A 17,387-nucleotide genomic window follows, 5' to 3' on the forward strand; every position below is an offset into this window, starting at 1 on the left:
ACCCCCCGATACACCCTGAATTCCTAAATTGGCAGCTCCACGGAAACCCCAGCACGCATCTGTCTATGCCTATTCATTTCCCTCCCCTTGAGATGTGTGATGGGGCTGTCCCTGGAGCTATTTTGAGAGGATGATCACTAGAACAATCACCAGGTTGGCAGGAGATGGACAGTGTGGTACAGCCACAAAAGAAAAAAAGACATTGTCACTGAGGACTGGACTCCTGATTGTCAGAGCAGCAGGGAAACAGGGTGGAGTGTGCTCCTGCCCGCTGTCCACCATCAGTCAGCTGCAGAGTCTTGACTTGTCTTGCTGTAATTATTGTTTTTTTTCCAAGACTCTCTTTGCCAAAAGCATGCAAAAGAAGGGGGAAGGAGAGTGCTTTAAAACAATGTAGGGAGGAATTGTTTCCCCAGCACAGTTTCTTGCAGTCAACTGGCTGAGAGGAAAGTTATGCTCAGCTGTGCCCAGAGGCATGTTTGTGCTCACCTGAATCCTGCCAATAAGCACATCTCACCACTGCAAACCCTGCCGAGGCTCCAGCAGAATCACTGGAGCCTGAAGGTCAAGGAAACCACCGAACAGTCTGCATAACTTCCCAGAGCAGCACCCTGCTGCCCTGCCAGAAGCTACAACAATGCCCCTGGGACTCCTTTCTGCTGAATTCCTGTCTTTTTCTGGGTGAGAATCTCTGTGGAGAGCAGATGTGATTTCTGTCTGAGGAGCTCTTCTCGGTCAGGGGCTGTGTTAACTCATCTCTGGATAATCAGTGCCTAGCCCAATAAATATCTTTGTGGATGGATGGATGGAGGACTCATTGATTACCATTTTACACATTGGTCCCTATAGCATGGGCTGTGTAGGGTAATAAAAACGTACACAGCCCTCCCTGCTCAAAAACGAAAGAGTCCTTTGAGTCCTCATATTGATCATTTCAGGCTATAAAGATGGGATTGCAAATAAGTTTCATCTTGAGAGTCAACACTGGTCGATTGGTAGTGGCTGCCTGGAGAGTTATGTCGGAGGTATTTGTGCACTGGGTCCAGTGAGGAAAAGTACTGTCATTGATTAGCAATGCCTGCCACAAGCTAAGGACAAGGAAAGGGTGGCCCGATAGCCTCACATTTGCCATGGTTTTAAAGCCTTAAATTCTTCCAATTGAATTTTCTAGATGAGTACCTTTCCAATACATGTCAAAGTCAGCTTCGACTGGATATACAGGTGTTCCCTCTCTACTGGTGCTTTTTCTTAATGTGCTTTATGTTTTGCTGGATTTGAGGGTAAACAAGGAAGAGAAAAGCACGTGGCTTGTCTCAGGACATGTAATTATTCCTGGAAAAGAAAACCTAGCTAGACAGGTGTTCAATCACCCCAAATGGCATGTGTAATAAAATTTCTACCAGGACAAATTAAACAAGACTTAAGAGAAAAAAAAAGTAACCCACAATATAATCTAGTCTTCTTATTTTTGGTACTGGGAATAATCTCAGCTTCACAATGCTAAGGACTTCCCAAGGAATTGAGCAGAGGTCCAATCAGAAACCACTATGGTATCTTGATTTGTTACATAAATTCCCATAGACAGTAGAATGTTGCCAAGTGATGTTTCAATGAATGAACTCAATAACAAAGAATCCAAAATTAACCTGCAGGGCTAGCAAAGCTAGCTTCACCAGATAGGGATGTTACCTTTTTAAAAAATATATATGATTTCTGTAACGTAAGTGTCGCTATTTTATAATTCAGAAGTTCTAGTACATTCACTGTTATGCCATCATGCCAGCCACCCAATATCAGAGCATTTCCATCATCCTAGGCAAGAAATTCCATCCCTATTAACAGTCAGTCCAATACTCTGGTAAACACGAATCCACCAATCTTCTGCTTTATGGACTTGCCTATTCTGAACAGTTCATATAAGCGGAATCATACAATATGCGGCTTTTTGTATCTGCCTCTTTCCCACTAAGCATAGTGTTTTCAAAGTTCATGCATGTTGTAGTTTGAAATAATGTTCCATTCCTTTCTATATCTGAATAATCTTCCATTGTATGGCTATGTCACATTTTTTTTCTATCCATTCATCACTTGGACATTAGAGTTGATTATACTTTTTGGCTGTTCTGATAATACTGCAATATCCATTGGCATATATTTTATAGAAAACAATGTCTTGCCGGGCATGGTGGTACATGCCTGTAATCCCAGCAGCTTAGGGGGCTGAGGCGGGAGGATTGCAAGTTCAAAATCAGCCTCAGCAATTTAGCAAGGCCATTAGCAATTTAGCAAGATCCTGTCTCAAAATAAAAAAAAAATTTAAAAAGGGCTGGGGATATGGCTTAGTCATAAAGCACCCTGGGTTCAATCCCTGTACCAAAATAAGTAAATAAGTAAGTAAGTAAATAAATAAATACATACATAAATAAAACAAATAATAATATTTTCAATTCTCTTTGGACACATAGTAGATGTGGCATTACTAGGTCATTTGGTTATCCCATGTTTAACTTTGGGAGCATTGTCAACCCCTTTTGGGGGATTGAAACACCATTTTCATGGCTCCTGGCAATTTACAGGGTTCCAGCTCTCTGCACCTTTGTCATGCCTGTTACTGTCCAGGCTTTAATGAGAGGTGTAAAGTGGCATGTGCATATGCATACATTTTTAAACACATAGTTACACGGCCATACCTGGGCATGCGATGGTGGGAGTCCCCTTCTTATATAAACACCAAAGAGAGCGTCCTTGCCCAGGGAGATGTTGAACTTTAAGAACTGAGGCTGACTGATGTGAATCTGTGACCTCCAGAACACCCCTGGCGGGACTTCCTGTGTCACCCGCCGACCAACTTCGGCTTCGCCACTGTCTATGCTGCTGTTTTTCAATGACCAGGGCACTGGGAAACAGGAAGAGACACTGAGTCAGTGACAACTATATACATTAGTCGGCTCGACATTTCTGTTTAATAGGTCAGAATTATTTGTTTCAAAATTAAGATTAAACATATGGCAAGAGTCTCTTGAAGTCACAGCTAAAACATTTAGGTTAAGTAACAAAGCTATAAACTCATATCCCAGAGCATCTAAAATCTTGGCACAAGACTTTCTAAAAATTCTGTGATTACTTTTACCGATCAAATATAATAAGATCTGGAGTGAGATAAGTACATGTGAAGCTTTCAACCACCCCAATATGTCTGGAATGCAAAAATTATCAACAGGGAAAGGGGGAGGGTAACATTAAGATGGCTCCATATTTAATTCCTGCAGACTTTCACATTATTCTTTCAAGCACAAATAAGTCCAATAATGACACATTGGACAACAAAATCAGTACAAATAAATAAAACAACTCAGAAGAAAATGGAGGGCTGATGGGAAGCTGAGCCGGTACTGAGTTAACTCTTTCTCAGAGAGTTACAGGGAGGGGTCCGAGATACGTGGAGAAGCCATGCCTCTCTCGGGAACATCTCCACATCTCCGCTACGTTATTGGAAATTGCTTTTATTGAAAATACCAGTTGCCTATACTCAGCATCCTTTTGATCTTTAATAACAGGAGTTTGAGAAATAATCGGTTTTGAAAGAGGTGTCTTCGTAACTGTGAACTAGCTGTGTCTCCTACACTTCTGAGGGTGATTTCCTTTACCACCATGGAATTGTGTAAAGCTGGGAATTGCTAATAGTTGCTCAAGAAAAGAGAGCGGGGCTGGGGCTGTAGCTCAGTGGTAGAGCGCTTGCCTTGCACGTGTGAGGCCCTGGGTTCGAACCTCAGCACCACATAAAAATAAATAAATAAAGATATTGTGTCCATCTATAAGTAAAAAAGTATTTAAAAAAAAAAGAAAAGAAAAGAGAGAGGGTGCTTCATATTCCTTATCTCCCAAATGGGAAAAACCTAGTCAGAAATCTGTAGTGTAAAGGTTATTTGCAAGGATTTCAAATGGACTTTGAGCTTTGATGGGACATATAAAACACATATCTTATCACCCGCCTATCTTCTTCAGAACTTCTAAACCAAGTGAAGACCAACAGAAAGAATGAAAGTCAAGTCGTTCTGTGTCAAGGGTCTTTCTCCTCTGGGTATTGGTCACGGAGGTGGCCCTGCAGCTTGGACACCTTTTCTAACCTGAGTGTGGAGGAAGTTCCCCTCTGTAATGTTTAGAATCTTGAAAATATTTGTTCACATCTGGTCACCACACATTGCAAAGGGTTTGGGATGGTCAGGAGAAATGATAAAATCTACAAAGACCAGTGTGTAAGGTGAACAAACTCGTCTACCTCTGCAGAGCTTGCTCTGCTGCTATCTCGATACAGCATTAACACAAGACTCATGTGATCTTGGCCTCAGTTTTCCCATCATAAAATAGAAAGGTGACATTTTTAGTCTTGGAAGCTCTTGCATATCTAAATTAAAAAAAAACCCCCAAAACCACAGAGTGACTTGAATGTACAAATTTATTTTCTCTTCTTTTTTTTTTTTTATTGTGTTCAAGAGTGGGTCAAATAAGAAGGAAGCAGGAATCTAAGATAAAGTAGGAGAATCACTGGTTTGGATCTTATGAGATACTTCTGACCTCTAGGATGGTCAAGTTAGGAACTGAAGTTTGGAAATCTCATTCCACAACATATTTAAGAAAAGAAACACCAGAAGTCCTGAGCAGTTTGGATCTTTAGATGGGGACTGAAGGTTTGTCCTACACCTGAACATCTTAATGCTGGCTAGGGTTTCTACCAGGCGCTGATACAGACCTGCGGGGGGAGGAATATGTGTCAGTGTTTTAAAGCAGGGACCCCCCCCCCCTCCCGCAGAGAAGGCCTGGGTGCGGATCTTGGCTTTGATGCTTCTCTCTGTGTCTCAGTGTCCTCTGGTGTCCAGTGGGGGGCACTGTTACTATTTTTTGTCTGGTTACTATGAGGGATTACTGAGTTAATCCATGCAAAACTCATAGAATGAATTCTGGCACAAAATAAGTCTTCTTATTATCGCTAAGGCTCTAAGCCCAAAGAGAATGTGGTTTATTGGGGGGTTTTGCTGAAATCATGGCAGGCCCAGGGGGAAATATTTATTATCAGAAGTTGATCAGAAGGTCTGATTACCATAAGTTAGAAATTAATCTTTACTTCAAAATGCTGCTTTTGATGGATACCACCCTGCCCCAAATTAAGATTTTGGGGGAAGGAATATAATCAAAAGGAAACCGTAAGAAAGAGAGAGAGGAAAAAAAAAAAAAAACCTCTGAAAAAGAATACTTTGGAGGTCTTTGATAGAGATTAAAAGCCATCCTAGCAACGTGTATGGCAACAAGTTGAAGGAGTGCACTAAAAATAAAAAAGAACTTTAAAGACATCATATCTTGAACCTTAATGAGATGTGCCTGCCTTCATGTCTGTGGGGCTTTCAGGGTTTGCAGGGCCAATGGCAGCATATGACAAAGAGGCAGGAAATTGGCACCCAGGAGACCTCTGAGCTACTGTGGAAACCAACATGAATTTTGATCACATCACGCCAAATGTGGATGCTGGAGATACACAAGGAGGCTGGCCTCCAGAGAATCTTTGCTCTGGAGAAACTCAGATATGGAGGCTCATAGGTCTGGTTCTTATACTAGTGGGATCTCTTCTCTTTTACTAGATCCCGGATTTAGATACTGAGCTCAGTAAATTGATTACTACTAACAGTGAGTACAGGGCACCTTCCCAGTGGCCAGCACCGTAAGATTTCAGATGCTCCCTTCCTTCGTATTCCATCCACCAAAAAGGTGGTGCACCTGGGGTGTAAAGTACACGTTTTTGGAACCACAGAATGGGGCTCAAATCCCAGCTCTACTTCTTCCACACTATGTAACCTCTAGTAATTTGCTGAACCTGTCTGGGCCTCCAATCCTTTTTTTGTGAAATGAGAACCACAGTAATACTACCTCACAGAATGGGGTAACAAGTGAACCCATAAAGAAGACTCAGTGCAGGGTCTCACACGTAGTAACAGTAAAATAAATGCTATCTAGTTATGTGGAATGAAATAAAAGAAGGAAAAATGATACAGGAAAGCATCTGGCTTTCTTTACAAAATAAAGGATCTTTTTTTTTTTCTAAAAAAGAAAAATCTGTGTATATGATAAACATGTATATGTGTGTGTGTGTGTGTGTGTGTGTGTGTGTGTGTGTGTAAGTGTATGTCCACTGAAAGAATCTAATTCTTTTGGAATCAACTTTTAACCATGAGAACAAGCTTACCCTAGGGAACTGGGGCCTGGCCCAGGTCAAGTTCACTGTCACAGCCAATTGCTGCTCCTGTGCAGACCAGACAGGTTCAGCTCCGTATTGGTGTTTCTGCAACAACTTCACCTCCTTCTGCCTCAGCTGGCAACATGGCTGTTGGCATCTAGAGTTGCTTTTGGTGTTTTCCTCCAGTTCTCCCACTGGACACTGTGCTCCCTGGGGTCAGGCAGAGCTGTGGAGTCACCTCAGGGGCCCTGGGCTGAGCGCCTGGCCATCCGTGTGTGCTCTATACCATGCTGCTGAGCAGCAGCCAGCTCCACCTGCCCATCTGGTGGGTATTTTATCTACACCATGACCACGTAAAGGAGCTTTGTAAATCTGCATGAAAATGGAACTTAGATAAAAAAAATAGATTTACCTTTGAGAGCTTATGTGGTATTTACTATTTGAAGAAACTTCCTTATAAAATCTTTTTAAGAGTTATGTAAAAACTTTGAATTTATCTTTTGTGTGAAATAAACAAATACTTTGGGGAGATGCAATACAGTAGAAAAGTCCTTTAGATTAAGAAACCCAAATGGGGGGCTCTGCCCCTGATACTTAGTGACCTTGAGCCTTTGGTGGAAGGAATGGGTGGGAATGAGCTTTCTGCTGATGGACTTCCATTCTTATTACCAAGCAGCTGTGGGTTGAAAAGGTCTAGCTCTCAAGGTCTTCATGGCCCTGCCTACAGGAGATGTTTGGACTCAAAGGTGTCTTAAGTGGCCTACAGAGGACCAGGAGGGCCATCTTCTCAGTGTGTCCAAGACTGTGTGAGACAGTGTGCAGGGGCCAGAGGGGGAGGAAGTGTTAACAGAAAGCCTTTATGGCTGGTTGGTTACAGGTGACTTTACTTTTAATAAACTTGATGCATTTAACATACTGTATCCATACTATTAAATAGCTAGAGACTGCTTTCACAGTGAATTCTCCAGGTGTGTGACAACTGTATTAGGCTTTGCAAAAAGGGGTTTTCATTCTGCCCACATATAAGTACACATACATACTGTATCTGTGTGTGTATGTGTATGTACATATATGTAGTACATATATAACTATATATGTATGTATATTTAATTCTCATTTTGAAGTAATTTCAGATTTACAAAAAAAGAACAAAAGCATCACTAAGAATTCCTATAATCATCAACCCAGATACCACAAATGTCATATATATTGGCTTTATCATTCTCTCTAAATACATACATGCGCATATATATGTATAGTATATACGCATATATATATATTTGTATATGCAGTAGCTCTCTGCATCTGTGGGTTCTATATCCACAGGTTCAAAAAACTGCAGATCAAAATTATTCAGAAAAAATTGAACATGTGCTAAATATGTGCAGAGTTTTTTTCTTCTTAATATACCTTAAATAATATAGCCTACTATTTCCATAGCATTTGTACTATATTCGTTATTATCATGAGGTGATTTAGTGTATATGGGAGGATGTGTTACGTTATATGCAAACAATCTACATATTATGTAAGGACCTTGAGCACTTGCAGGTTTTGGCCTCTGGGGTTTTGGAAACCAATTCCCACAGATACAGAGAGATGATGGTTTTTGAGTATATATATATAGATATAGATATAGATATTTTTTTTGTCCTGAAACTTTGAAAGTAATTACCCACAGATCTTCCTTTACCTCCAAACACTTGTTTTTCTAGAAAACAAGGACAATCTTTCTTCAGAACCACAGTACAGATATTAAAGGCAGAAAATCAACACAGCTATAATGTAATATTTAGTCCACACATCTCATTATAGTTTCCTAAGGATTACACTAGTCCTTCTTATAGCAAATGGGAAAAAAGGTCCAGCCATGCCCGTCATCCTAGTGCCAGCACCATGACTCATCCCTAAAAGGACATCACTGCGAGACAAGCAGTAAGGAAACACGTGACTGAGGTTCTGTCTTTAGCTGCAGGGTAGGTATCCTCCTGTAGGGATAGGTGTCCTCCTGTGGGGTAGGTGACCTCCTATGGGGTAGGTGTCCTCCTATGGGAAAGTCTGGATCTCAAGGGGGCTCAGGAGAATTGGTTTAGCTCAGCTCTAATAACCTCTAGCAAGGTGATTTTGGGCTTGTCACCACCCCTCTGTGAGCCTGTGTGGTGTGCTCATCTGTGTAAGGGGCTGCTTCTGAGGATTAAACCATGTGACATGTGTGGTGCCTCTCCACCTTTTTGCTATGACTGGCAGTGCTCCCTATGTCAACCCTAACCCATGTCCTGGATTTGAAGGGTAACATGTGTGACAGTCTAATTGGGCTGCCTGATGTAGGCATCATTAATAAAGGATGGCCAAAGGTGGAGGGGGCCTTAAGGAAATGGGAAGCCATTTTCCAGAGCAGCTGGAATCACTGTATAATGAGGTCAGTCTGCCTGTGGACTGGGAGGGCCAGAGCACAGTCACATGCATTAGGACGCGACGGCCAGGGCAAACCCAGGCACACGTTCATTCCTCCAAATGGCTGGTGTTGATGTGCTCCAGCCGCCGCTGTCTTGGGCCGCTCTGTGCACCTGCCTAAGTAAAGAGCAGCCAGATTTTATTTAGTTAACAATGAATAATGAACATCTAGGCATGGCGGGCAGGTCATTCCTTCCTGTTGTCATGCAGTCAACAATTATCCAGCACACACTATAGTAATAGATAACCTGATGGTCCACATCAGAGTTAGGGTGAAGGTCATATTCCCATTCTCTCTTATCTAGGAAGCCTGCAGTGCAGGTCCCCCTGGACTTGATTTGAGTTGAATTGGGGGCATCAGGAGAAGAGGCACTAAGGAGGACCCTGAAATCACTCTTTGGAAATCTGGCCAGTATCCTTGGGTTCTTGGCAATGCCTGGGCATGGTGTCCCGGAAAGCAGGAGGGAGTCCAGCCCACATCTCCCAGAGCTGGGACTTACACGGCAGACTTTTTCTGTCTCTCATGAGATGCACAATGAAAAGTGGAGATGGTGATCATTTTGCTCTAAGAAGCAGATGTCTGAGACAGGATGGGTCTGGCTAGCTCATCTCCAGCTTAAAGATGAGATGCCTGTTTTTTTTTTTTTTTTTTGAGGCAACACTAATGATCAATTTTACAGGATCATTCAACTCTATAACTCTACGGACGACTGCGCATGTAAATGTGAAACTATTGCCTATGTCTGAAACATGTACCTAAAATTTCAACCAGTTAAATAAGACGGATGTTGAGCAAGACGACAGCCTTCCATGGCCACATTAGGAGCTAATCATTTCAGAAAATGTTACCATAATTCATTTATGGAAACAGTGAAACTATTCCCCAAACAAGTGATAAAGTGAATGGACTCCTAGTCGTACAGGGAAATGAGGCCTCATATTAATACTTCCTAACTTAACCCAACTCCAGAGGCACCTCTGCATAAATCTGCCTTGCCGATTATTCTGCCTCACATATTTTTATCTATTGCAAATAAAGTTGAATTCAGTATATTGCTCCAGTCATTACACCTCGTTTCCATTTATTTGGGAATCAGGACAACCATCTGAGTCCGCCGTTTAACCAACAAGAAATTGAATAGATTCTCCTTAGGACCTTAGAGTCACTGTCCAAGAGCACAGCTCATCCAGGTTGCTAAGCCTGTGAGCCTTCAGCTGCTGACCAAGGGCTGTTCTTCAGGAAGCAGCCTCACCCTGGGCTCCTGAACCCGGCAGCAGTGATTTTTTTTTTTTTTTTTTTTTTTTTACAAAATCCTTCAGCTCTAGGGACTGAATATGGCCTTTACATCTTTAGAAACCTCAATTTGTTCCCTTAAAGTGCTACCGAGAGAGTTAACAAATATTAGTGAACTCACTTCTGCATTGATATGTCATTGAGTTTATTGGTATTATTAATAGTAGCTGAAATGTATTGAGAAGCTATTTTGCCATGTGATCTCTTAGTGTCCTTTATTCTTTTTTTTTTCCCCGCCAGATGATAAAACCAATGATGGAAGTTAAGTGACTTGCTTAAGGTCACACAGATTTTCAGTGGTGGAACTGGGATCAAAAGCTTCATCTGGCAGACCCTAAGCCCCCAAATTTAACCACGACGTGATCAGACAATGCACTGCATATAAGGGATATGCAGAAGCGTGAATCCAGAGAGCAGATCTCTGGGTGTGCAAGCCGACCCTGAGAAAAATGGTAGACAGTGAGATCAGGAACAAATTCATTGGGAAGGGAAATGGATCTAGTTATTCACACCCACATCAACCACAATAACACCAGGCAAACAGAAACCATGAAACCCAGAATGGGGCTGTGGGTGTCAGTCGGAAGCACAAACCCACCAGTACGATGCACTTGAGTGGTACCCATCTGTAGCAAGGGTAGAACCACACGGTCTCCACAGTGAGAGGTGTTACTATGTGGGTGTGCAGGCTGCTGCCAATATCTGCCAGTAGACGTGCGGTAATGTGATGTTTGACTCAAACATAATGACCCCTTGTCCTTCTGGGAACTTCACTGACTTTGGAAAAGCCCCATGCAGGGAAGTGATCATTTTGAAACTCTAGGCTGTGTGAATCGAGCGGCTGACTGACGGGAGCCAGAGGAAGAATTACCAACCTCCCTGCTAATCTGGCTCCTAGTACCACGCATTAAGCCAACTAGTAAAAATCATTATGAAGTTTTTGCTGAAAGGGCAAGTGTAGGAAAACATGTTTCTAAACAGAATAACAGTCTTTGCCATTTTTTCCAACTTGCATACCATCTGGAAATTCTGATTTTTTTTTTCAAAGGGTAGGAAAGAAATGTGCTTCAGGCACAAATAAATGTTTACAGCTGAGTTATAAACCGAGAATGGTAGGGCTTAAAACAGACAGGCTGGCAGTCATGAAGCTCAAGCTGCAGAGAGACAATGCTGTGGGGAGCCGGCCAACCTGTTCTACACACATGGGCCCTTTTGAATGGGAAGTCCTGCTTCCCACTGACCTCATCAAGCAAATGCTTGGGAGGAAATCCTCAAAGGGGGCTCGTATCAATTCTTCCAAGGTAAAGGAAAGAAGATGAAGGGGCATTATCGTCTGTCTTGACACTAGGAAAGCAAACTTCCCTTTTGGAAAGCATGACATCTCATAGGAAGTGGCAGCCCACAGAGACTTGTTAAGTGGACTAATGGAGAGACGCCATGAGGACGTCAGTTGACAACATGAAAGATCCATACGTTGTTGCTTATTAAGTGCATGTTCCCATGTGCAGTGTTTGACAAGGTGATTTGTGCAGGACAGCACATTTATGAGGGACTACCATTCCAGAGATGAGCAACTAGAGGCAGAGAGAGGAAGAAGGACCTGCATGAAGTCACACAGTCTCCAAGAGAAATCGCTGATATCTGCATCCAGCCAGACCAGCAATAGCATCTTATATTCTAGGTAATTTTGCATTAAAAGACCCTCGAGAATGTATTATAACCAGTGCTTGGTGAGAAGAAAAACTGATATATTGGGAGTTTGAGCTCCTCCCTCTGGTCTCCCACAATTTGTGCATTTATTGGAAAAGTAGAAGTGGGTTTGGAAAAGACACAGGACAAGTCATCAATTTTTTTTTTTTTTTTTTTTTTTTTTTTTTAGTAAAGGGTCAGGTAGTAAATATTTCAGGACTTGTGGGCTGAAGTAGCCTCTGATGTACTGACTGAGCTCCACTGTTGTAGAGAAAAAGCACAGGGGCAAACATGTAAGCAGATGTGCATCACAGGCAGCTGGGTAGAGGTGGTCACTGAGTTGGGGTTGGCTGACTTCTGATACAGAAGACACTTTGAATGTAAAATGAGTCATAAGTTCTGAGGCTAATCCATGAAATACTACTTGGGAATTTATTCTTTCTTAAAATCAGCGACCAATTGGGTACCTATGCTGTGCCTCTTTAATACTCTTGTGTACCTTGCCTCGAAGCCCACCCCATCAAACTGGGATGACTTTTATCATCCGAGCAGGTCAGAATACTGTATTGACTCTTCATTCTCAAGGCTTATCTAATCCCAGATCTATAGAGAAAGCGCTCCGTGTCCTCTTAATGAAGATGTATGAGTTCATTCCTTTGAACATAGAAACCCACACCAGACGGTGAGTGGCTCTGGCAGTGTTGTGTGCCGCTTCTTCTGGATGCGAAACCCAACAACCATCCACGTTAAGGTTTAATTGATAGAGAGCGGAGGGAAAAATAAGCCATGGACAACGACTAATGGAGAAGGGAAAGGAAGACAAAGCCCAAAGAACATCCTCTCCCAACTAATTAATCAAGTGCTTTGTTTCCACTAACATATCCACGCGTGGAGGCTGCCCTGTCGATTAGACGCCTTTCCAAACCTGAGCAATGTAAATACTCCTCAAGACCAGGCAATGAATTCTCCATTGATGTGCCATCTTAGATGGGACTCACACGCCTGTGTTTTGCTTACATTTTAATTTACTCCTGCTGGATACTTACCCAGTAATTGCTTAATAAGATTAACCTCCCTGGCAATGTGTGGTGAATCTTGATTAAAACATCGGCGTGAAGGATTATTGTATACCACAAAAAAATGGAGGGGGTGTTATTTAATTAACTTATTGCCAATATGTCTTGATTGTCTCTTTGAAACACTGGAAAAGTAGTCGATTGGCATCGATTCAGGTTATCTAAATGTATGGAATTGGGGAGCGGAAAGCAGGGAGGTCACTGGGTTGAGAAATTCTAGTCCACATTCCCTAAGAGTAAGGAGACCATGAGGACACTGTAATCTTTCCAGTCATTTGATAAGACAATCTATAAAACAAGAAGAGATCTGACATCCTCAGTCACTGGAAGACTACTGTTTTGGTATTGGGAAAGGAAGTGTCTGGATTTATATAATTGAAAATTTTCACCCTTTTTTTCTTTTACCCTTTTTTTTTTCTAAGTATCTTATTGACCAACACATTGGGCAATGATTTAGCAAACATTTTGTCTGTCTCATAACTCATTTGGAAAGCATCTGAACTGGTGATGTTACACGACTTGCACAATATTTTTAAAAGCGTGTTGTGTGGGAGGGGAAACTTCTAGTGGTTCCAAAGACACAATGGAAAGTGTCTCCTCATGTGTTAATTAATTCATTAATCGATTTTTTTTGATGTTGTTGCAGATGAACAGAATGCCCTTATTTTATTTGTTTATTTTATGTGGCGCTAAGGATCCAACTAGTGCCTCACAGGGGCTAGGCAAGCGCTCTGCCACTGAGCTACAGCCCCAGCCCTCATTTGTTAATTCAGAGGAGCCCATTTGTAAGGCATGTTGTCTGAGATGACTTTTCTTCTGTTTTCTGACCATGATGGCGGGGGGATGTCACAGGGGAGAGGAGCTTGGAAATGGAGCTTAATCCCCAGTGGAGGGGTGGCTACTTTAATTGATGGGGATCTGTGCAGATCAGTGATTTCCATTTGTGAAGCACGCTATTTAAAAAGCATTTGTACATAACTTCAGAATGCAGACACACCAAATGCATTCCTGTGCCTGATGATAAAAGATGCACATTCACTTTTAAATGTGTATTCTGCATTTTTCTGAAAGGACGGGGTGCTGACTTGTGGATTAAGGGATATTAATGGATAAGATGTGGCAGAGATTCTCTAAGCAGGTTCCAAGAGCAGCTCCGTTGACACTCTAGACTCCAGAGAGGGGAGATTCTTTATCACGGGGGCCGTGCTGTGTGGAGCCGGGTTTTTACAGTATCCCTGGCCTCTCCCTGCTAGATCTACCTCCTGCAATTGTGACAATTGAAAAACTCTTCAGACATCGCCAAATGTCTCCTGAGGGGCGAAAATATCCAGGCCAAGAGTCAGGGCTGTAAAGGAAACTGAAGAAAGGGATGGTGTCAAGTGCCAGAGGTGAATGGATTTCCAATCTGAGGCCAATAAATTTGACTCTGGGCTTTTTGGTCAGTTAAAGCAGAACATGGTCAGTTAAGGCAAAGTATACTTTTCATTCTGAGGTTGAATTTTACTTAGTTGATAATGGGAAGCATATTATTTCATCTGCAGATAAAACTTTTTCATGCTTACTTAAAGGTAATTTAGTGGTATGATTGTGACAGATGAGAAACCCGTTCTTAAAGACTAGATAAAAAGAAAAGTCATAGCTGAAGCTTCAGAACAGCTCTCGGGAGAGTAACCTATAGAGCACTGGCTTCTCAGGATGGCTAATGCACATTTCTGAGGGTAGAGACTTCTGGAATCTTCTCTGTGGAAAACAACTGACCTATGGAAAGCGCCAACATCTTGCCCAAAGGTGCAAAGGGCACAGATCTGAGTTCAAAGTTGCACCTGCCTACTTGATTGCTTTGGAGTAAGTTTCTAGAACATTCTGGACCTCAGCTTCTCAGAGATGATTTCCCTCCCTTTAGAGCTGATGAAGTTACAGTGCTAAGCCTGGTGTGCAACAAGTGCCTAATAAATGTTCCTTCTTTCCTTTTGGAAATATCCCTGTGGTTATTTTAAGAAATGGAGGGAGGGTTGAACTGGTTATATATTCTAAGAGGCAAATTCTGTGTTTGGAGTAACTCTGCAATACAACCTCTCCTGTTTGTGATTTCCATCCTGAATTAAGCAAACCCCAACACCGCCAAGCCCTGCTTGTGGCGCCATTGGCTGTTCTTGTCTTCTAATTGCTCCACGTTCCCACCGCCCTACAGTTCTGTTTTCTCTCCTCCTTTTTAGCACCTTGTTAGCACCTATTTTTTTTTCCTCTGCAAGAATACAGTTGCCTGATTGCTTCAATAAACATTTCTATTGTCCCCTTCACTGTTCTGAGAAGAGAGGCTTTGTTGCCGAGTTGTCAAAACTCCTTTCTATTCTTCCCCAAAGCAGAAAAGCTCTGAGCCTGTCTCTTGCATGCCAAGCCAGGCGTTCTTGCTCCCCAGGGAGGCTGTGTCTCTCCTCTGGGAGAGGGACCCAGTCTAGTGGCATGTGCGGCCTGCTGCTCCCCACCTTCTGATTAGGCGGGACTTTCTCCTGCTGCTGCTGCTGCTGCCGCTCCAGCTGCTGCTGTTGCTGTTGCTTCTGCCTGGGCCTTGGGATGCTTTCAAGTAGCTCTAGACCTTGCCAGTCGCTGTAGATAGCATAGGTATGCACATTGCTTGGAGCAGGCACTGAGCCAGCTCCAAGCGACTCCAGCCAAACACAGCTAACAGACAGGAACAGCAAACAGCTTTTAACGGGGGCACCTATGAAAGGCAGCAATTTTTTTCCTTCCCCTTTCTTTTCCTTTTTGCATACCTTCCAAGATTTGGATTAAAAAACCTGAACCAGCTGGCGAGGGCTCTGAATTTTCCTGTGACCTCGAGGGCAAGCAGCAGCTGGAACCTCACCTTTGCCTCCAGATGGCAATGTTGCCCCATCATCGTTTCCTGGTAAGCCGGTCCTTATCCCATTGTTAAAGGTGTGTCCATCTGCCGGCTGGAGTTGCCAATTGAGTCCGAGCAGATGCATTGCTGCAGGAGAGACAAAGTAATGAAAATATGAATAGATAATTCAGCAATGCAAATGTCAAGGGGGAGGGCCAGGTGCCTTTTTTTCCAAGCGATTGCCTTTTAAGGAAACTGCAGTTCAAAAATGGCTTGCCCTGGGCCGCAGTGATTAGCTAAATACAGAAAGCATGTCAATCTGAGTGGCTAGGTCTCCTTTTCCTTGCTGCAGCTCAAAGCCTCAGCAGGGAGGATCCCTCCTGGTGGACGAGGAGGGAGGAGAAGGCAAAGCCTAGATCTCCCAAAGGGTGCCTCCGCAGAGGTGGAAACGCCCCTTCGGAAGCATGGTTGACGGGGACACTCCATCACATCCATCTTTTCCGGCACTCTGGAGGCAATGGAGTTAGACTGGTAGTCCGGGGACTTTGACAAGGATGGTTTCTCCCAAACTACAACTCAGCTTCAAATCGAGTCTATGCAAATGGCACCCACCTGCCGGTCCCTACTACACCTGCTCTTATATTCCCACACAGCCAGCAGCACCCAAGGTGGATTGGTCCATTTGAAAGCCTGCCTTTCCCTTTTTCAAATTTTAGAAATATATTATCTCTTGCACCATTCTTCATGATAAGTGGATCCCTTTCAGAACATTGTGGAAAAAGTTTAGGAGGGGGGGCGACGATGATAGAATGGAGTCCTTTCCTGAAAAACAGTGCTATTCTCTCTCCCCCAGAGCATGGAATGGGACAAAGTGATCCAGAGCACTGCCTGTTCTTCACCTGGGAAACAGGTGTGTGTGTTTGCAGAAGTCTTACTTCCATGTGCACCTCGAACCTCCAAAGAAACTTCTGGGCTTTCTGTTACTGTGCCCCCAAAGGACCCCCCAGCGGGTTTAGCTCAGCACCCCCTGACCACCACGCCTGATGGTTCTTGGCAAGGTGTTTTCACTGAGTAGAGTGAAAGGCAAATCCCAAGCACCTGGATTCTTTCAAAGCTCTTATGGAAGAAATGCTTCATTTGTGAATTAATAAGAAGTTCCTTCCCTGTGTATTTCCCATCTAAACAATAACCGCGCCTGTCTGTCTGGTGTTTCAATGGACACAGGTTGACGCTGTTGCTACGTTCCTGGCTCTGCGGGAAAGAAAGGACTGTTGACAGGGGAAGCTTCCGAGTTTGAAGCGGGGATGGGAGAAACAGTTAACCACAGGAAACACAATTAACAATGCTTAGGAAATTGTTCACATGGCAATTAATTCTGCATGCCTACCACCACTTAAAGTCAGGCTGCATTCTATTAAGGTTAAAAACCTATCTTCAAACAATACAGCTCAGATAGATGGCTGCAGATTAGGGCGGCGAGGTGTGTGTGTGTGTGTGTGTGTGTGTGTGTGTGCTTCTCTCTTACGCGCTTTACCATCTCAGAACCACATTTTCTTCCTCTGCGTTACTCTGAAGGGTTCAGCCTGCTGTTGCAACTTTTTGAGATGATAAATACTAATAAGAATAAGTGACATTTACTGTACACTTTCTGTCAAGGTTAACACCTAATTTTCTCCTGCAGTTTATCCATTCTATGTAGGTCACTTACTTGAAGAGACAAGATTCTATTGCCTCAAATAATGACATATTTTCACCATACAGAGGTCAGGAAATGAGAACTAATCGTGGCGGCTTTGAGATAACGAT

At 42.9% G+C, this 17,387-nt stretch overlaps 1 protein-coding gene across 2 annotated transcripts in view; it reads right to left on the minus strand.

Moving 5' to 3' along the window:
* The window catches only part of TENM2 (teneurin transmembrane protein 2), a 625,713-nt gene that overhangs the window by 168,757 nt on the left and 439,569 nt on the right, over nt 1-17,387 (minus strand). For both annotated transcript variants that reach the window (XM_081292628.1, XM_081292629.1), the window contains exons 5-6: nt 15,606-15,728; nt 2,691-2,896 (exon numbers count right to left, since the gene is read on the minus strand). In XM_081292628.1, the coding sequence (XP_081148754.1) occupies nt 2,691-2,896; nt 15,606-15,728 (329 nt within the window). The remainder of the gene's footprint in view (nt 1-2,690; nt 2,897-15,605; nt 15,729-17,387) is intronic.

This window comes from Spermophilus citellus, assembly GCF_964194105.1.
Source record: "Spermophilus citellus genome assembly, chromosome: 1".
Taxonomy (NCBI): Eukaryota; Metazoa; Chordata; class Mammalia; order Rodentia; family Sciuridae; genus Spermophilus; species Spermophilus citellus.